Genomic DNA, 22,794 nt, shown 5'->3' with positions numbered 1-22,794 from the left:
CCGCAAATCGGGCGGCTGGAATACGGCCCCATTAAGGCAATGTGCATGGAGCCTTCGTATGTTGGTCTGGCCCTCTAAAACCATTCCAATTTCTCATGTGGCCCCATGGGAAAATTAATTGCCCACCCCTGCTGTAGAGGGTTTAAATTGCTAGGCTGGTCCCCCTCCTCCTCAGTCTTAATTGCACCCAGGGCACATGCCCTGCTCTGCCTGCCCCCCAAAGCTACTCCCCTGATTTTTCCACTTGACAGGTGCCAGATAGTAACATGGCAGCTATTAGCACGGTAGGCGACCAACAAATCCTCATGAGGGAATGCATATTGTCTATGGAAATAAATGGGGTATTCTCTGAATTCTCCAGAGTGAAAGACTGGAAATAGACATGTCTGTCTAGTGCAACCTGTTTTCCTGCAGTGTTGACTCAGAGGAAGGCATGCCCTCTATAAAAGGTAGCTATGGTATTGTTCTCTAATGTTGTTGTTAGTTTATTATGCTGTTTAGTCGTTCATGACCCTTGGGCACCCTAAAAGCAAGCTCTCTTCGTGTTTTTCGGTTTTGCACTGCTACTTTCACTTGTCTGATATCCATGCCAGTAACAGCTTTGACGGTATCAGCCATCATGTTCTTTGGCGACCAGGTCTTGTTTTGCCACAAATTTGTCCAAGCATTATAGATTTTTTGAGCGACTCTACTTTCATTACATGGCCAAAATACATGAGTCTGAGTGCGATCATCTTGCCCTCCAGTCGTGTATCAAGTCTTATACGATTCTGAACTACTCTCTTTCTTACTCTTGCTGTACAGGGAATACGCACTAGCTTTCATCAGCAATACTGCTCAAACACATCAATCCTCCTTCAATCAGCTTTTTTTGCAATCCATACATGGCTATGGGGAATACAATGGTTTGCACTATCCTGCATTTAGTTGCTATGCTAATTACCCTACTTTTCCAGATTGTGTCCATGTTTAGCATCGCGATTGACCCCAATGCTATCCTACATCTTATCTCTGGCATAGATTCTCCATCCCAGTGAATTTTTGAACCAAGGAAGATGAAGTCTTGTGCGCATTCTATGGCCTTGTTGTCAATTTTGATTAGAATTTTACCATTCAGGTAGAGGCCAGTTTTTTTCACTTTCAACTTTAACCCTACATTTTAGCTGCTTCAGACGAGCTTCTGTTTCTGCAGGCAAAGTTGTTTTATCCGGAGATTGTTGATGTTTATGCCACCTATTTTCACCCAGGTTTCCCATTCGTCTAGGTCCATTTTCCGCATGATCACTTCCGCATATAGGTTAAACAAGAAAGGTGAGAGGATGCAGCCCTATTGGACACCTTTGCCGATCCCAAACTAATCTGTGTCCCCATATTGTGTTCTTACAGTGGCTTTTTGATTGGTATGAAGTGATTTTATCAGCTTGACTAGATGTGGCAATACACTCAGCTATTGTAGAGCATGCCAAAGCTTGTCATGGTTGACACACTTGAAGGCCTTGATGTAGTCAATGAAGCATATGTAGATATTCTTTCCATTTTGCAATATGGTCGCAGGTGCCGCATTCTTGCTGGAATCCTGTCTGCGCATCAGGGAGTGCCACTTTGACTACTGATCTCAGTCTTTCTTGTATAATTTTGAGAAGGTTCTTGCTTGCATGCAGAATGAGGAATATTGTTTGGTTGTTGGAGCAATTCTGGGAGTCACCTTTTTTTGGTAGAGGGACAAGACAGATCTTTTCCAGTCCTGTGATCATTGTGTGGACACTCATACTTCCTGGCACAGCTCTGTGATGGTTTTCACTGGTACTGGCAGCAATAGCTCTTCTGGTATGGTATCTATGCTGGCTCTTTATTTTTGGCAAGTTGTTTTATTGCCATAATCACTTCTGACTCCATAATGGAGAGCTCCAAGTCCACAGGCTCCACCTCACACAATGGTCCAGATATGTGGTTGCAGGCATATAGTTCTTCTGTGTTTTCCATCCACCTATCCTTGATACTCTGTTGGTCATTCAGTTCCTTCCCATTTTTGCCTTTGATTGTGTTTTTGTGTTCCATGAAAGGTTTTTCGGGCCATCTTGACCTGTAAGAATGAGCCTCAAATATGGTCTTTCATAGCTTCAGCTTCAAGTTGTTTGCAATGCTCATTCCAGTCTATCTCCTTGTCTTTCCTTACCACTCACTGAAAATCGGCATTTAGTTGCTGAACTTCGTCTCTGTTGTCAGCGACCAATGCTGCTCTTCTTTTATCAGCTATTCTGAGGGTTTGCTTAGACAACCAATAGTGTTGTTTTTCCTGCTTCTTATAGGTGAGATGCTGGCTGTTTCCATAACTGTGAACAGTATATTGTGCCATAGTTACCCTGAATAGTTTTCTGATGTGTCAAGCAGTTTGAATCTGTCTCCTGTCTCAATATTGTATGGTAGGGGGATTTTAGAGGTCTCAAATTTTCTCAATGTAGCGCATTTCCTAATGCTACAGAATACGTTGATATAACATATAAATATTAGGTATCATGAGCCCAATCCTGACCATTGCCAACAAAATCAATGTGCATATATACCTAGAGATAGTCAAATTGAAAATCACTGTTTACTAACTGTCAGACTAAATAGAATGTTGTATGATTAAAATATTTTATTGTTTCATAGATATTTAGGTTGTTACCGATATGAATCGTCCCACATATAAATGTTATTAGCCTGCATATTATATAGGCATTCATTATTATTTGCACTAAAATACAGAACCTGTACTAATGTAAGGTTATACAGAAGCACTGTCCCCTTTCACAAGATATAAGTAGCAATGCTGCTCCAGTGCTGCCACCTCATAAGAAGATATTCATGGTGCTGCATCTCCAAAACAAGAGAAGGGGGAGAGGAAGCCCCTATGATCATACAGGCAGTCACAAAATTAGTGTCAGGACATTGTAGGAAACATCTGCTGTCCCAGAGGACGATTGGAGCTGTGTCTAGCGCACCAACCACTCGGAACCGTGCGTGGAGGCCAAGTATAGAGGGGTCAGACAGTGCCATTTTGTTGAGTAGTGCAGCATATGTTACATGATAGACATTCACCCCTTGCTGCAGGCTGCTTCAGCAGGTAAGTAGGGCGGTGGCACATCAAGTATCAAGCACATGAAGAGAGTGCGCTCAAATGTTCAAAGTGCAGGCAAGAGGCAGAGCAACATCAGCACCAGACAAGATGGCTGTGGTGCCAGAAAAGTTTTCCAGAGGGGAGGGAATATTCCATGGAGTGCCATGGTGGAGTTTGACGCTGTAGAATAGCTGTAGCATTGATGAGGCCATAGATCGGCCTAACAATGACTGGCTGCAAGAGAACACATGCAGAAGAAGATAGGAAGTCTTTCTTCCTACTGAAGACCAGAGTACCAGATAGAAGCCTGGACTATTGTGAAAAAAGAGGCATGGAGAGCATGGATAGTTCTGCTGGGTCTACAGAAGAGCCTATACCCTGGTCCGTGGTAGCCCCTAAAGAAATGACCAGTGAGATAAGAGTTGCCTTAGGCTACTAAAACAAGTTGCAGAACACCCCAAACTGAATGAAGTTGAAGCCTAGAGTGACTGAGCTAAGTGACCATATTTCTTATGTGGACATAGCTGTGAAATGAAGCAGCTATCTAAGTTAAAGGTCAGTTTGTACCAAAGAGTTGGGTCGGTATGGATCAAAGCTAGCATGGGACTTAGCAAACCCTTGTGTAAGAAGCGATTGATGCTGATACTTAGATTGTGATATACCACACTTAGTTTTACTGTGGATGATAAAAACATGTAAACCCATGTGGTCATAAAGCCTATTATCCTGTCTGTGGATTGTGAATCGCTTCTGGTTGCAAATAACGTTCTAAGTGATACACCTTCCTGTGCAGTAAAAACGTATATATATAGTGCAATAAAAGTTTTTGTCTGCTGCGAAATTAATCTTGCCATGGCCTGCTCTGCTTTCATGCCATCTAATGACCTGTTTTCATTATACTAACCAAGAAAAGAATGGCCTTAGTTACCTCTTTTTTTGTTTTTATAGTTTTTTATGTCTTATCATGTTCTGTGGAAGCTTCCATTAGACTCATATCCAAACAAAAATCCCATACACAGCCTTGGATTATGCACATAATAGCAGTAATAGCTATTGGATATACAATACTTTTGTAAACCGACACAAGCATTGGCTTGATTATTTAATGTTTGTTTACTGCCGATCTGGGTTATGGTTGAATCTTTTGCTGAAGGCTTATGACTGCAAATGGATTGAACAGCTGGTGTGCCCTGCTATCTGTAGGTCAGAGAGCAGCAAGCGTAATATGGAACATTTACATGCTCGTCATGATACAGAAAACATTAAGGGAAAAAAATGACATTTTCTACAAAGTTTTTATTACTGAATAGAAACTGGTAATTCTGTTTATTTCGGTCGGGTGCGGATAAAGGGCTGAAGTCTTCTCATAGCTGATAATGCCACCTTAATTGTGAATTGCAAATGGACGTCATTAATTGTGCAAAAACGAACATTTCTAATAATAACCATGCAAATCTTAAACTATTCTTCTTTTTACAGACAAGAACAGGTTGTTCTGATTATGACAAATTGTCTTCACATTACAGAAGAACTTGTAGTGTTTTTTACACCAGCAGTTAAAACCAGTGTACTATTAAAGGGATTCTGTCGTCACTTAAAAAGATATCTCTTGCTTATTGATGCACCAAATAAGAGTTTCATGCACTACTTTAAAAAAATGTACAGTGCATTCCAGTGGCATCAAGCCCTGGTGTGGCTTCAATAAAGTTGGAATTCTTTTAACTCTATATATTGAGGTATTTGGGCACCCTGTTTTGCGGCTCCAACATATCATTTCATGCTGCATTCCAGTAATAGTGCCCTCTGAGTTGATTGGTTGACAGGCATGTGTTTTGAATGTTATTGTACCACTGCTTACCTTTAGTGACCGTTTTTTTACAGTGGTTGGTCCTGGGATTTAAACCTGCAATATGATAAATTTTTGGCATGGGTTTCATCAGCCGGGCTCCTACTTTAATGGCCAAGAGCAGAAAAGCCTCAATTTCTTACTGGTAAATTTCTTCTATGCCAGAATCAATAGCAATTGTGGCATGTAAGCAGCTGACAAGTGGAGGGAGCTTTCTCTGTCACTTATCGGCACTCTATGATGTGAGGTGCCAATAAGTTAGCAAGTCAGCAAGAGGCCTGACAAAGGTTTGCCCGGTTTATCACCATATCAGGCCCTGTCTCCGGTAGAGTCTGATAGGCTGATGGCATACGCATTGTACACTGCATTGCAGAAGTAATGCAGTGCACTATGTTAGCAATCCAATAGTCACATCTTCAAGCCCTCTTGAAGGACTAAAAATGGTGTTCAAAAAATTTTATAAAGTTTAGTAAAAAAAATCCACTGTAACGTTCAAAATTTAAAAAAAAGATAATAATAGTTTTAGAACATTTTATATGTAGTTAAAAAAATACAAGTCCTCAAATAGCTATGTGGACAAAAAAAAATTATAAAGTTATGGCACTTTCAATACGATGATGGAAAAAAACTAAAAAAATAGCTTGGTCCTTAATAGGTCATCATTAAGGGAATAACAAAAGTAATTTTTTAGGCCTCATGTCCACGGGCAAAAGAAGAATTAAAATCCGTAGCAGATTTTAACTCTTCTCCTGCCCGCGGATCCGCATCCCATAGGGATGCATTGACCACCCACAGGTAGATAAATACCCGCGGATGGTCAATAAAAGTGATTTTTTTAAAAATGGAGCATGAAATAATCTGGACCATGCTCCATTTTTGTGTGGGTCTCCTGCGGGGACGGCTTCCGCAGGCTTCTATTTAAGCCTATGGAAGCCGTCCGGATCCGCGGGAGACAAAAATCCGAATTTACTCACCCCCTCCGGTTCTTCCCTTCGCTGCGGCTCCATCTTCTCTCCGTCGCGGCTGGATCTTTTTTCTTCGGGCCGGCGCATGCGCGGGGCACGTCACCGACGTGCCCTGCGCATCCGCGGGGCCGAAGAAAGAAGATCCAGCTGCGACGCAGAGAAGACGATGCCGCGGCGAAGGGAAGATCCGGAGCGGGCGAGAGGTGAGTTTATTCTTATTTTTATGCCTCATGTCCGCGGGGCAGGAGGGACCCGCTATGGATTCTCCATGGAGAATCCGTAGCGGGCCTGATTTTCCCCGTGGACATGAGGCCTTAGATATTCTTAATAAATAGGTGTGTCTGGTCGTAGATTCCCTTCAAGTAGTGGAATTCGCATTCGTTTGAAGCACAGATTTCTCTTTCCATGTTTCAGTCCTCTTATAGGCACCTCATAACCAGCATCTGCTGAAAGACTTTGATGTATTTTCCAATCACTAGCATCTGCTGGAAAACTTTGATGTTTGCTCCAAATAATTAATATTTCTTATAAGACTTATTCGCATATAGACTTCTTTGCTCTCTTTCTTTCCATGGCGGCATGATAATCAATTGTCCCATTGCTTTTCTCTCTGGTCGTGTCATTTCACAAAGGAGATGGCCGTTGTAATTAGATCATAGCCCCCATGACAGCCCTTATGCTCTCTCCATTAACATAATATAGGCATTGGAAAGGGAGCCAGTATTCTGTTGGAGAGCTTGAGGGAGAGCAGCAGTGTGAAATTGGATTTTACCACAGATGTTCTCCTCTATTAGCCAAATCACCATTCAGTATGTAGGTATGTGATAGGAAATGGTCATTATTTCTCTAATATATAAGCTGCAGTTCAAATGACTCTTGCTTTAAGGCTTGGTTTAAACATGTAAGGCTTTGGCATCAGATCAGTATTGGTAAAAGTGTTTAGCCTGAGCTATCCATTTACAGATAAAGATATATTTTGTCAAAGTATGAAAAAAATTTTACATTTTTGAAAAATCTAACTCTTTCCTCCCCAAAGTGGTGAAAACAATTGCATTTTCTGGGGAGCACAAAGGAGGGACCACTTTAAATAGTTTGGTCGAATAGAATGCTTGAATATGAGCAAATCTTCAATTACTATAACTACATAATAAAAGTATTGGGACAGTCACTAATCCTGTTATATCAAGCAAAGGGTATATGCAAATCAGACGCATGATCATTAAGGAAAGTATCACACAGGCATATCTCAGTACAAAAACCATCAGAATGCCAAAGGTGTCCAGTTGACAGACCTTCAACCTGAGCAACCAATCAGTACAGGAAATCGCAGTGCTTTTGGACTTCCAAAATCCACTGTTCACAATGTTATTCGGATATGGAAATCATCTGGTGTGTGCAGTGCAGCCACATTTGGGGCGACCTCGTAAACTGATAAACCGAACACAACAAAGCCTTGTATGAGTTGTGAAGGCATAAAGCACCCTTTCTGTTGAAACACTCATTCAGGAGGTCTCACAGGCTATTGGAACATCCATTAGCACCAGAACCATCCTTGGGGAACTGCATGTGAAGGATCATCGTAGACAAGCAGCTACATATATGTCCCACATTACAGCAATGAATGCATAGAGGTGCCTATTATGGTGCTTGTAGCGTCATTCTTGGACTGTAAATGTGTGTAAGCAGGTGTTCTGAATAGCTGAATCACAGTAAACCATCTTTTGATCAGATGGCCGCACTTGGGTGTGGCAGTTGTTTGGAGAGTGGTTTCAACGCAACTGCATTGTCCCAACCTGGGGCGTAAGTATAGGGGGTGCAGAGGGTGTATTTGCACCTGGGCTCAGGAGCCCTAGGGGGCCCATAAAGTCTCTCATCCCCTATATTGGAAACCAATACTATCAATGAAGCTTTATAGTTGGGGGCCCAGTTCCAGTTTCTGTACTGGGACCCAGCAGCTTCAAATTACGGCTCTGGCGCCAACTGTAAAATTTGAAGGAGGTTTGTCATGGTGTGGGTATGTTTCTGCTGGGAAGGACTAGGGCCATTGGTTATAGTGAAGTCCACCCTCTACACCAATGAGTACACAGACATTCTGGACAATGTGGCATTACATACTTTGTGGCATTACTTTGGTACAGCTCTGTGTTTCTACCAATATGACTGAACACTATGTCATACAGCATGCAGTGTTGGGGCTTGGTTTGAGAAACAGAACACCTGCAAACTTAATTGGCCAGCCCAAAGTTCGAATCTCAATCTCATCGAGCCTCCTTGGGTTGAACTATAATGCCATATCTGTGCATGCCCAACAAGATGAACATTCCCCACATCACTATCTGGAGCTGTCCTCGAGGAATGGAGGCAAATCCATCTGCATAGCTATCAAAATTTGGTGGAAAACATGCCTAGGAGTGTTACTACTGTCATTGAGGCCAAAGGTGGTCCAACTCTGTATTGAAAAATGGGGAAAAATTGAATTTCATCTTCTATGTGTGTCCCACTACTTTTGTCAATTTAGTGTACATTGCAATTTTATATGTTTCTGGCTGACCGGTTACAAAACATGGAAGGCCTCTTCAAAAGTAAAATTGCAAAGTTGGAAAAAAATCGCACAAAAATCACAAAGAAATTGGACGGATTTTTACAGATCGATTCGCAGTCGCTCATGTGAAAAAACCCGTGGCAGCTTTGAAGTGGCCCGGCCGCTCGCTTTTCCATTGCAGCCGGCGCTCCCATAGAGGAGAGCGCGGCCGTGACGGAAAGAAAAGATAAACAGACATGCTGCATATTCTGAAACCGCGGAAGCGGCTGCAGCAGCCGCAGTTCCAGCCTGACTTACCGCAGCGGATTGGCCGTCCCGTGTGGATGAGATTTCTGAAAAATCTCGTCCACATGGCTGGCTAATCCCGAGATTAGCGGCCGCGGGCGGATTTGCGGCAAAATTCCGCGCGGCAAAACCGCGGCAAATCCGCCCTGTGTGAACCCAGGCTATAGGTTAAAAAAATTACATCCCCGTTTTCTAAGATAATTTTTAAGTTTCTTGCTGACCAAAAATGTCCTTTATGCAACTGTCTTTACATAATCTACTTATACCATTCAAATGAAAGGCTGGGCTAGGCTAGCAGACACGGACTATAGATATGTGACACTGCTTGGACTGAAAAGTAGACCTTTTTTTCTAAAAGTAACTTAGTCACCATTGCATTTTTTGCACTACGTATTCAAGTTTTAGAATATATTATACTAGTACTATGATGTTTCTCTGGGATGCTTGCTACTTAACTGCTGTGTGCCCATTCGTACACAATGAAGATTACCTTGTAAGATATATAAAAGAGTTCTGGGTTTTTAGAAGTTCTATGTTCCCTATGTTCTGTATGTAAAGTTAATTCACAATTTATTATTAGTTACACAATAGCAAAATTCCTGCGGACAAATAATCTAATTTCAGCCATCTGTTTGGCGCTAAGCACCGAAGGGCCTAATTAATTTGTGCTTTTCATATGTAAGCTGTTCTTTTCCTAAGAGGCAGATGCGTCATGCTATGTATTCTGCACATGAAAAATGAAGAATGCATTAGACTCACAAACAAAGTTTAATAGGAAAAAAGCAGATGCTATAGCTGTGTTACTTTCCACTAGTGGGTTCACCCTCAATTTAAAATATTACCTTAAGTAGAAATTAAAAATTCCTTCCCCTTCTATCACTCATCATGCGCTGTTAGAAATCTAATAAGTTATAGTATGCCTAACATTCACAGATGTAGTTTTCAGAGAAAGTAAGTCCTATTATTGCTTGTACATTCCTCAGTGACTTTTTATTTTTTGTATGGTTCCCTATGAATATTAATATGTTTTCCCCTTGTATATTGCAAAGCAAGGTCTGCTCAGAGCATATACTAAGAATGCCCCCCTCCAGCATCCAAGCACTTTTGTATGCGAGTCTGTATATTGCTGTAGACATCTGCTAATTGACACTGGAATTGGTAGCAACCTCCCACCGTATTGAGTACTTGGGGGTATCAATTCTTCACGGCTTATTGCTGTGAACCTGACTCTTCAGTAAACTACACCAGAAGAAACCAAGTGGTGTCAGGTCTGGTGATCTTGATGCTCATAGTTATCTAAATTAATCAGTCAACTAAATAATTTTCAATTCCCCCGCTTGCATTAGATGTATGAAATAGTAATGTAGTATGTTAGGCCGAAAAAAGACATATGTCCATCCAGTTCAACCTGTTACCACCCAATGTGGATAAAGAGGGAGGAAAAAAAAAACAATGAAGTAGAAGCCAATTTTCCCCATTTAGGGGAAAATAAATCCTTCCTGGCTCTAATTTGGCAATCGCAATAATTCCTGTATCAACAACCCTTTTGAAGTTATTAATGATTAGAACATGTAATATTGTATCACTCAAGAAAGGCATCCAGGCTCTTCTTGAACTCTTTTATTGAATTTGCCATCATCACGTCCTCAGGCAGAGAGTTCTTTAGTCTCACTGCTGTTACAGTAAAGAACCCTCTTCTACCTATGAGTAGAAACCTTCTTTCCTCTAGACACAGAGAATGCCCCCTTGTTACTGTCACAGTCCTGGGTACAAATAGATCATGCGAGAGATCTCTGTATTGTCCCCTGATATATTTATACATAGTTATTAGGTCACTCCTTGGCCATCTTTTTTCTAAACTAAATAATCCCAATTTTGATAACCTCATCTGACATTTCATTTTCCTTTGTGAATACACTGGGGAAAAAAATTATTTAATAGATTTGTTTTCTCCTCATCATACTCTTCAATTTCTCCTACATTATTTATTAAAGGGCCAACACTTTTAGCAATAATCTTTTTACTATTTACATAGTTAAACAAAAGATTAGGGTTAGGGTCCATTTAGACGAGACAAATGTCAGGCAGATGATGCCCAACATTCGTCCCTGTGTGCTCTTGCTCCCGTACACCTGCACGGGAGCTAGAAGTGCCAGCTTGCTCACAGAGCGGCTAGTAGGGGGGCAGGGTGGCTGCAGGAGATTTCTCTCCTATCGCTCCCCCACCCCTCTGCATTGACTTCACATAGCGGATGTTCAGTACTGAAAGGCCGCTATTTAAACTAAACAATGAGCGATCAGCTCATTGTCCATCATTTATGCTGCATAAATGATGGACGATGAGCTGATCACTCATCGTTCAGTGTAAATAGTGGCTGTTCAGTACTGCACAGCTGCTTTGTTATGTCAATGGAGAGGGGCGGGGGAGCGCGAGGAGAGAAATCTCCTGCAGGCACCCTGCTGACAGCTAACGATACTAGCTCCCGTGCAGGTGCATGGGAGCTAGTATGTGCGGAGATGAGTGTCAGGCATTGCTTGCCCGACATTCGTCCCATATAAAAGTGCCTTTAGTTTTACTCTCTTTGACAATAAGTCTCTCTGTCTCTATCTTTGCTGCTTTTATCTGATTTTTACATAATTGATTTTTTTCCTTAAAATGACACATTGCACCATTTTGTTAAACGTAACCTTCTTTTAATTAGTCATCTATTAACTGCTTCCAGCATTCACTAAATATTTTCAAGTACACCTCTGTGGTAAAAGTTTGATCAAAGAATATGGAACTAAAATGCCCTTTAACATTGTTTAAATCAACCCATTTGCCAGTAACAATGAGCAATAAACATACACTGTTCAATTGAGTATGTTTCTGGCACACTGAGCCAAACACCTGTTTGGCAGTCGTGTCTCAATATCACAGAAACCGTTTACTTCGTTGAAAGGTCTGATGGTTTGATAGACATAGGGAGAGATTCGCAAATCTGTCTAAAAGAAGAACTGTATTTGTTGTTTATAGCAACCAATCACAGCTCAGCTTTCATTCCTCAGCATACTCTTTAAAAATCAAAGCTGCTCTGTGATTGGATATAAGAAAAATAGAAGTAGAGAGGAGCTGCTACCGTTAAAAAACTATGTTCTTTATTGAAAGGAAAGCCTACAGCTCACAGGTCCGCGCTGAATGCGTTACGGCTACAATAGCCTTTGTCAACAGGCAGGCTGTTGACAAAGGCTATTGTAGCCTAAACGCGTTCAGCGTGGACCTGTGAGCTTTATGCTTTCCTTTCATTAAAGAACATATTTTTTTAATGGTAGCAGCTCCTCTCCACTTCTATTTTTCTCATATGGAATTCAGCCAATTGCCTCGGCTGTTTGGGGACGGAGCTCCAGTTGAAACTCAGATTTCTCTGCTACATTGGACATACTGCCGGTGAGGTGAGCCCATACTCCTTTATTTGCTTATTCTGTGATTGGATGCTATAGGGAACGTAGATACTTTTTCATTTAGACAGTTTTCATAAATCTTTCACTGTCCCTCCCGCTGCCCTGTCTGAACTTGCTGTGTCTTCACTCTTGCCCTCAGCTCTGCTTTTCTTTAGTTCAGACTATAAGATGCAGGCAGTTTTTGGAAGAAAGCGACCATGCTTTTCAAATACCGAACAACCTTCTTAATTAACCCTTTCCAATCCACTGTCTGATGTATGAAGACATTTTGATTGAAGGCTGTACAGCTCCGATGTCGGAAGACATCTGGCAGGGTATTCTTACTGTATATTACTGGCTGCTCTGTTGTCGGGGGCCTCTCCAGCATGTCCCCTACTGCAGTACTGGCTCTAGCCAGCAGATGGCGCCATTGTATAATGGCAGAAAGAGAGAGCCCCCTAGGAAACCCTGAATCCAAAATTGGATTGCAAAGGATTAATGTAAGGGCTTAAACAGATGGGCGCGAGCACAACTATGCTAACCACTAGTTGCGCTTGAACAAGGTAATTTATTTATTTTTAACCTTTCAAACTCTCCACTATTCCACGCAAGTTTGAAAAAAGCGGGAAGGCAGGTCCTGCCCTATCTTTCTTACACACAGTATTAACTACATGTGACAAAGATTGGGCAAGTCCTATATTTTCTCGCCTGCACTATTAACCATCGAGAATACCGCTAGAGCAAACTAAACCATTGGAATGAATGACTGATTGTCAAGGGAGAAAATCACACCCATGTGTTTAAGCCCTAAAACTTTAACTTTGATAAGTTGTTTTTGTCCTGATAATATAAGCCTACGTATGATTTCAGTGATTTGATTCTGAAAATAAAAGAAATCTGCAAAATCTGAAGAAGCAAAGGTGCTATAAGTTTTTTTTTTTCTAAAAGAGAACCTGGTAAAGTTCATCATTCTGTATGAACTGATGAACATTTGTTAAAGTTTCGCTTAGCCTAGGTAATAAGAACATTCAAAGTACACAATGATTGCAAGGTACCAACTGGAGATTCGTAAAACCACAAGCATTCCCTTATGACTGCATTGTGTGAACTATTACAACGCCTGAAACATCTGTCAATCCATGTGTTCTCCTTTTAGAGAGTATGCCTTAGAGATGGCATGATTATTTCAAAACAATTTCAGTGTCTCAATTTCACATACACCTGTCTGTATATAAACACCTTTAGGCATCACTGGCTGGAGCAGAAAATTCCTATTTGTCAGTCCTGGCTTCCGGAAAGAGGAGTTTACATTGCAGAATAATCAGACAAAATATGTTTAGTCTAGCGACAGATTGTGGTCCACCTGTGAGCCGTTGTCAGGAGGCAAAATGGAACCACAGATGCGTTGGCAATAGGCATTCAAAAACTGTATCATTAATCAATTAAACCAGAAATGTGTTGTTTTTCTTTGGAATACATATTTTATGTAGGAACTACAAAACTCACATATTTTTTATATTTCCTGTATTTTTTTTAAACATGGGAAAATACAGAATTTAGAGTAAATATTTACTAATGATTAATATTAGTAGTAGATAATGTGTACAAATTGGGCACTAAAATTATGGGTCCTCATGTATAAAAACTTAAACAAACAAGAATTGGGGGTCTTGTCCATAGCAATCAATCTGATTACTGTTTTCATATATCAGACCTTCTTTGAAGAAATCTAAGTTGAAATCTAATTGCTTGCTTGAAGGGACATTCATTTTTCGGAAAATGTATGCTCACCTACTAGCTTGTGTTAGCCTCATCATTTCTGTAATATGCTTGCAATAAACATTTTGCTGTCTGCCTTACCACTGTATATCTCATTTGAAGTGTCTACAACTAGGGGTTTCGCTTCCAGCTTCTTTGCAATCCACTCTCTGTTGTTAGGTCTGGAGCTTCTATAGCAACAGCGGTAAGGGCTATCTTCACAGGTGGCTCCTGTGCACTCATAGGGTGAGGGCTGTCAGACTTGCGCACACTGTGATAATGATCTCTAGTCTCTGCCTCTTTGAATTGATCCCTTAAAATATAACTTTTATTAATTATAATACTTAAAATCAGAAGGCTTCAAGACTAACAAAATAAATTAAGTGACAAAATCACTATTATAACCCACTATGTCTGTTCATTGGTGGGACCCACCAGAATTCACATAAGAGATCCTGACCTTCCAAATATAGGTCAAAAAGGAGGTGTATGATCTCTATTTTCATGTGACAAAACCAAAGGGACCCCAGGTTCCAGTCTCCTTTGGCTAAAATTGTAGTTACATGAAGTGTAGAGAGGAACTATGAAGGCCACAAGTCCCAGTATAGTGTCCTCAAACAGCAAACGAAGTGGGTAATTATAAAGCACTTGTATTCAAATCCCCATAAATAATACATCAGGGATACGAGGCAACTTTATAGTGGCAGGGAACAGAGACCGATGTAAATCTGTGTTAATAAAAGTCTCCGATTCCCCACACTAACTCTGAATGGACATCACAATACTGAACTGACTATATCCCACTGATGATATTTTATTTATGGTATATGTCAATATAACAGTATTGTTATGATCAAATTCTTGCAACACCATTAGGATTCTAGAAAAATTGGTTTAAGAATGATTCTAGAAATTATGATGCAGATGGTTCTATAGGGTCCTAAAGAAATCTAGTTTAGGATCATTCTCGCAAATTTTGGTTCAGCAGATTTGACGCGTATCAGTCGTGCTAACGACTCATCAAGAACCTTTATGCTGTTAAACCTCTTGGTCCATACAGGGTCGCCCCAGAGATGAATCACTTTAGACCCCAAAGGCTAATTAAATATTTTCAAACTAGAGCCCAAATAAAATGTCAAAGTTTTTAATAAATGTCCATAGAGATAGAGGACAATCCCACTCTGCTAGGTTCAGGTTCTTATTGCCAGTCCAAGTCCAGACACTCCATTGGAAGCTTTTTCAATTGTCAAGTTAGAACTTAAGGAGTAGCAATTACCACTGAAATTAGATTTTTGCTTCTACAATGAGCAGCATCACCACCCTATTTTAATGCATTAGACTGGATATAATAATCCCAGCCAGATACTTGCTGCATGAACAGAGTTTTTGTGGTCAAAGAACCAAAATAATAAGCACAGCATAGTCTCCAGCCTTGAAGGTAGGCTGGAGACATCTTTATGGGAATTTTAATATAAGTGCTTTTAAATTACCCACTTCGTTTGCTGTTTGAGGACACTATACTGGGTCTGGTGGCCTTCTTAGTTCCTCTCAACACTTCATGTGACTACAATTTTAGCCAAAGGAGACTGGAACCAGAGGTCCCTTTGGTTTTGTCACATGAAAAAAAAGATCATACACTTCTTATTTGACTTATACTTGGAAGGCCAGAATTTCTTATGTGACTTCTGATGGGTCGGACGGACATAGTGGGTTACTATAGTGATTTTGTAATTTAATTTATGTTGTTAGTCTTGAAACCTACTAATTTTAAGTATTATAATTAGAGATGAGCGAGCATACTCGTCCGAGCTTGATACTCGTTCGAGTATTAGGGTGTTCGAGATGCTCGTTACTCGTAACGAGTACCACGCGGTGTTCGGGTTACTTTCATTTTCTTCCCTGAGAAATTTGCGGGCTTTTCTGGCCAATAGAAAGACAGGGAAGGCATTACAACTTCCCCCTGCAACGTTCAAGCCCTATACCACCCCCCTGCAGTGAGTGGCTGGCAAGATTAGGTGTCACCCGAGTATTAAAATCTGCCCCTCCCGCGGCTCGCCACAGATGCATTCTGACATTAGTTCAGGGAAAGTGGTATCTTGGTGGAGCTGCTATAGGGAGAGTGTTAGGAGTATTTTAGGCTTCAAGAACCCCAACGGTCCTTCTTAGGGCCATAAATCTTCTCTATATGCGCCCAATGGGGCCGGCGGCAGCAGCGCCGACCCCATTGAGAACATATAGAAGACAAATCCTTCTTCTCTGCCACAGCTGTAACAGCTGTGGCAGAGAAGAACGATGCTTGCCCATTGAATTCAATGGAGCCAGCAATACAGCAGGTTCCACTGAAAGCAATGGGCTGCCGGCGAGCGCGGGGATGAATTGTCGGGAAGGGGTTAAATATATAAGCCCTTCCCTGCAATTCATCCAGAAATGTGTTACAATAAAAATATATACCGGCGTATAAGGCGACGGGGCGTATAAGACGACCCCCCAACTGTCACCTTATACGCCAGCAATACAGTGGAGCAAAGAATAAAAATCATTACTCACTTCTTCTGACGTGAAAATGCTAGGCTTGTTACACACACCCTCCCTGAAAGTAAATTACGAATAGCAGAACAACAGAAAAATGGGGAAAACCACCCAAAGATCAGGACGTACAGACATAAAACAGGGTGCAAACTGCAGCAAATGATTGGGCAAGGACAACCTGTTATAGTTTAGAAAGCTTGTTGAAAACTCAAGTAAGTTTTAAGCAATACAAATCTAAAGCAAGTGAAAAGAAGGAAAACCATTCTTTGGGGAAAGCATTTTAAATGCATTTAGAGTTATGGGAAAAATGGTAATAAGTATGGTAATTAGTAAGTTCTCGCCATGATGATATATAGTAGGTGGGAATTTATCAATAGTATTCATATGGAGCACAAACTTTAATATGTTAGAAAATAATAATCTGGCATGGAAGCTGTAAAAAATGATAGTTTTCACTATTTTATTCATTCATTCTACTAAGTAATGTCAAGAAAAAGAAAACAAAACATTCTGAGAACTTTTTTCTTTGTTTTGCTCTTTGTAAGTTTAGCTAAGAAAGTTTTAAATTGGTGCTGTCTAATATGTGCCCATAGTTGTTGTACATAAACCTAATAGATCATACTCACTGATGTATCATGGCAATGTACAACTTCTGAGTTGTACAGAATTCCATGGAAACTTAATCTACTTTTGTATGCCTCCAATTTCATATGGAAAGACATGGAGGCTTTTTGTGTTGGATTGTTATGAATGTCACAGAAAAAAAAGCTAGGTACAACAAATATATTACAGAGCTATTAGTATGGTTCCCTTTGAATTGTATCTTAAAGCAATGTAGAAGTGGGTGCTTTAAGACACTCTATACAACCTCTATGCACACAGCTCTGTCTTATGAAGCCTTAGTGAGATTTTGCTGAGCCTATTCCTGATTTACAAAGAATATTTTAAGTGGTTAGCCTTTAGATTACATTCATGCAAATATTTTTTTAATATTTCATGTAAGAAACGGCAACAGTGCACTTTCTTGCCTCACTTTCCTGTAAATGTTTTGTCCATCATTGGTTTAGAAGTATAATACAAAAGAATGTTTCATATTATTTTTTTTTCCGGAAGCCTAGTTATTCTGTGACCTTTATATTTCAAGACACCATTTCAGACACTGTTCTGTGCTGATAAAATGTTGATCAAAAAGGCCTTTCAACCATTATATATTTTTTTTTGATAATGCACATGGTTGCCAAGAAAAAATCTGCAAAACCATGTTGTTTCATACAGTTGCTTAGTACAAATGAGAAAGCTTTGCTTGACAGTAAACTGATAGAAAGGTCAGAAGAAGAGGCATCTCTAGTGGAATAAAAACATTAAGTCATTCGAACAAAGGTCACTTAGCTCTACTTGCATGAGCCTTTATCATCTATCTGACAAGGCCAACTAGATATTGATCATGTGAAGCGCCTTGGCAATCACAAGTGGAGCTTGAGTAAACGGAAAGAGGAAAAAAGTGCGGCTAGACTTCTAAGAATCACACTGCTCTTATATTAATGTGATGTGAATTCTGCTAGGTCTGTGTTTTCATATAATCTGGTCCATTATCTTCATGTCATAAGCAGTTTCTTCTCAGTCGGTATGATGGATACAGAATAGGACTTTATCCTGGACTTGGGTTTTAACAGTACCAGGCTTTTAATAATAAAACATCTCATTATGTGTGATACGAAAAAAACATCAACAATGCCGCTGACTAGAGGGTTTAGACATGTAGAACTCGTGCTTAAACCGTCATACTAAATATATGGGAAGGGAAGTGAAAGGCCAGGTAAAAATATACAGCTAATTAATACATTTTAGAACATTGCTATTAAAAGTGGAAAGAAAGAACAAAGACAAACAATTTAGAAAGAAAGTAAAGGAACAAGAGACATCGATCACAAATGAAAATGCTTTTACACAAATGCACAGAGCATGGGAAACAAACAAGGAGAATTGGAACTCCTAACACAGGAAGAGAAATATGATGTCATAGGCATCACAGAAACTTGGTGGAATGATACACAAGATTGAAATACAAGGGTTGAAGGATACAACTTATTTATAAGAAACAGACCTAAAAAAGGGGGAGGAGATATTGTGTTAAGAATGATGTTGAGAAGGTCGAACTTTTAAATTCCTATTTTGTATCTGTTTTCTCTCAGAAAGTAGATGGAACATCAACTGATCTTCCCTGTGCGATTGGGGGAATAAAAGAATGCAGGGTATCTATAAGCAGAGAGATGGTGAGGGAGCACTTAGCTAACTTAAATGAATTCAAGTCTCAAGGTCCAGATGAATTACATCGTAGAATACTAAAGGAAGCAGCAGAGGCAATTGTGAAACCACTCGTCATAATCTTTGAAAATTCCTGGAGAACAGAAGTCTCTGAAGATTTGAAAAGAGCAAATGTTGTCCCTATCTTTAAAAAATGGAAGAAGGTGGATCCAGGAAACTACAGGCCTGTGAGCCTGACGTCTACCAGAAAATAAATAATTAAACAGCATGTATGCAAGTACTTGGATAAAAATGAAGTAATTAACCTGAGCCAGCATGGGTTTGTAACAAGCAAGTCATGCCAGATCAATCTAATTTCCTCCTATGAAAAAATCACTGACTGGGTCAATCAGGGAAATGCGGTGGATATAGTATATCTTGACTTTAGTAAAGCATTTGACAAAGTATCTCATACCATACTTATTGAAAAAATAACCAAATATAGGATTGACAAGGCAACTGTTAGGTGGATTTACAACTGACTGAGTTATCATACTCAAAGACTGAAAACAACGATCTGGTACCATGTTAGCCAGTAGAGCAAAATGTGATTGTTCCCAGCAAGAGAAACCACGTAATCTAGTAGATATGATACCTTTTAATGGCTAACAAAAATACATGATGTAATAATAGCGAGCTTCTGAACCAACGCAGGGTTCTTCTTCAGGCTTATGGATTGGATCTGAAGAGGCATGGATATTTATACATCGCCACATGATTAAACACAGAAAAAGAGAATTGCCTGTGGCCGAGCACTTCTCTAATCATGGACATGACATAGGAGATATGAGAGTTTTGATATTGAAGGGTGGTTTCAAGTCACAAAATCACAGAAGAATTTGGGAATATAAATTGATAGCAACCTTTGACACTGTGAATACTGGGTTAAATTATTCCCCAGGATTTATGCATGAATGGGAAGTGGGAGACATTTATTATACAGATAAGACCCCCATCAACAGTAATTCAGGGACCATAAACTTCCACTCCCTTATCAGTGTTTAGTTAAAAATGTCAGTGTACCTCTTGTAGCATTTCTAGCCTGCTGACCTTCCCCCCCCCCCCCCAACAGTAATTTAGGGGCCATAAAACTTTCACTCTGCTATCAATGCCTAGACAAAAAAAGTTGGTTTGCTGTTGCAGAATTCCTTTTAAGTGTGAACCAATCACATCCATATCTGTGCCTTTTTATAAGTATGTATGTTATAAGTGTGTATAAATATCCATGCCTCTTCAGATCCAATCCATAAGCCTGAAGAAGAACCCTGCATTGGTTCGGAAGCTCGCTATTATTACATCATGTATTTTTGTTAGCCATTAAAAGGTATCATCTACAAGATTACATGGTTTCTCTTGCTGGGAACAATCACAAGACTGGTCATAAATGGCTGCACATCCACATGGAAGAATGTATCAAGTGGGGTACCACAAGGCTCTGTCCTAGGCCCAGTGTTGTTCAACATTTTTATAAATGATCTAGAGGAGGGAATTGATGGGAAACTGATCAAATTTGCCGATGACACAAATCCAGGAGGGATAGCTAACACTAGGTAAGAGAAAAAGAGTGTTCAAAAAGATCTAGAAAAGCTTGAACAGTGGGCTGCAACTAACATAATTGTATTTAACAATGAAAAAAGCACATACAGAATGGGAGGAATTGGGCTAAGTACCAGCACATGTGAAAAAGACTTGGGTATACTAATAGATCATAGACTGAACATGAGTCAACAATGTGATGCAGCAGCCAAAAAGGCAAACACAATTCTGGGATGTATTAAGAGAAGCGTAAAGTCTAGAACACATGTGGTAATTATCCCTCTCTACTCTTCCTTAGTCAGACCTCATCTGGAATACTATTTCCAGTTCTGGGCACCCACTTTAAAAAAGACATAGACAAACTGGACAAGAATAGCAGAAAAAAAGCATTTGTCAGTGCCTCATCTAAGGAGACCTAATTTCCCCAATATTTATCTTTTAAAGTGATAACTCACCTGGTGCTCAGCAGAAAGTCCCTCAAGAGGATATCTGCTGGCACCTAGTGTCTCCGTTAGCCTTTCATCCTCCTTGGTCCCCGTCAAACGAACAGCAGCTGGGAAAAAGAAAGCTCACTGGATGACCAGGGCTTTAAAAGAGTATCATCAAAGAAATAAAGAAAAATGTCTTCCCTGCGCTCCAAGGGTTAATGCGGATACAAATCAAGGATCCGTAATAAGACAGAACTGGTTTATTGCTACGCGTTTCGGCGTTCTCAACACGCCTTCCTCAAGCAAAAATTCACATACAAATTAAAATGACATTTTAACCCTTGGAGCGCGGGGAAGAAATTTTTCGAAAATATTTCTTCATTTCTTTGATGATAGACAAACTGGAGCAAGTCCAGAGAAGAGTTACCAAGATGGTGAGCGGTCTGCAAATCATGTCCTATGAGGAAGGGTTAAAGGATCTGGGTATGTTTACATTGCAAAAAAGAAGGCTGAGACAAGACTTAATAGCTGTCTACAAATATCTGAAGGGCTGTCGCAGTGCAGAGGGATCAGCCCTATTCTCATTTGCACAAGGAAAGACTAGAAGCATTGGTATGAAACTGAAAGGGAGGAGACACAGATTAGATATTAGAAAAAACTTTTTGACGGTGAGGGTGATCAATGAGTGGAACAGGTTACCACGGGAGGTGGTGAGTTCTCCTTCAGTGGAAGTGTTTAAACAAAGGCTGGACAAATATCTGCCTGGGATGATTTAGTGAATCCTGCACTGAGAAGAGGGTTGGACTGGATGATTATGGAGGTCCCTTCCAATTCTACCATTCTATGATATAGTCTATGTGCTTTGTAGAACACGTTTCACACTTTAGTTATATATTTTAGTGTTTTATAAAATGTTACGGCTATTAATTTTTGATTAAAAAAATCAATCATAAAATAATATTATATAAAATATACTAAAAAATATTTCTTTAAGTTTAGTTGAAGGAGTATTCTTATTTTTACGTAAACTGCATATCCATAGGATTCGGCACAAGTGTATGGGGTTATTGTATTAGCTTTAAATGAGAGATGGTTGCACTCTCTCAGTTCTTCAGAGTAACATAAACTTTCCATAACTTTAGTAGATGGCTACCTCTTCATATATCATGCAGGTAAAAGCTGCCACTGATGTATTTGTTGAAATATGCATCAGTGTAGGAAAAACTATTAAAGGAACACATCAAGGAAGCTTCTCTCACCTTTCACCTATGCAATGACTAGTGGGTAGCTTGGTGACTGCCAACAGGTAATATTTCTCTTATCTGATAACCAAACCGCTTGTATTGCCCTAATTGCAGTCCTGTGCATGGTGATTTAAATTCTATTAAAGCAATATTAAAGCAACACATTTCAAAGTATAGTAAATATATCTTGCTGTAGCCTTCTAAAATAATATGACTTATATTCTGATTTTGTTTATTTCAGGAACAGTTCATCAGTATTATTTTGCATACTGTGCTCAATGACTGTGAAATAATCATTCTAATGAAATATGGAGCAGATGGACAGCAAGCCTTACCAACCATTATCAAAAATTAAGCATGAAATGGATCTTGCTTACACCAGCTCTTCAGAAGAAAGTGAAGATGAACATAAACCCAGACAATCGTACAACTCAAGAGAAACTCTCCAAGAATGTACACAAGAAATCAGATTAAACTATAACAGCCATAGCAACAGAAAAAGGAAAGCAGTTGAAGATCCCAGCCAAGGTAGTACTATTGAAGATTAACTGATAATGTTATATTGTGTAATCTAATATAGTTTTTAGAATAATTTATACATTACACAATGACTAAATTATTTAGTAGAAGGTTCTTTTAGAAAAAAAAATCTCAGTATTTAATAAATATCCTTTATTAAATATTCATTAAAATCCATTAAGGGCATGAGATATAAAAACCTATTAAGCCGACCAACCTAAGTTGTGTCTTTCTACATAAATATGAACCATAAAATGCAAATCATCATGTCCCATCGAACATGTCCTCACTGGTTCTATGGTTCATTCAGGCGAGATAC

At 39.8% G+C, this 22,794-nt stretch overlaps 1 protein-coding gene across 1 annotated transcript in view; it reads left to right on the top strand.

Annotated features, from left to right (window-relative positions):
- Nucleotides 1–22,794, top strand: part of TENM1 (teneurin transmembrane protein 1) — a 616,814-nt gene that overhangs the window by 35,996 nt on the left and 558,024 nt on the right. Inside the window, exon 2 of the mRNA XM_066581697.1 lies at nt 22,198–22,484. Within this exon, the coding sequence (XP_066437794.1) occupies nt 22,265–22,484 (220 nt within the window). The 5' untranslated portion in view covers nt 22,198–22,264. The remainder of the gene's footprint in view (nt 1–22,197; nt 22,485–22,794) is intronic.

The sequence above is a fragment of the Eleutherodactylus coqui genome, chromosome 10 (assembly GCF_035609145.1).
Source record: "Eleutherodactylus coqui strain aEleCoq1 chromosome 10, aEleCoq1.hap1, whole genome shotgun sequence".
NCBI classification, from domain to species: Eukaryota; Metazoa; Chordata; class Amphibia; order Anura; family Eleutherodactylidae; genus Eleutherodactylus; species Eleutherodactylus coqui.
This window is presented reverse-complemented; position numbering and strand designations above follow the sequence as displayed.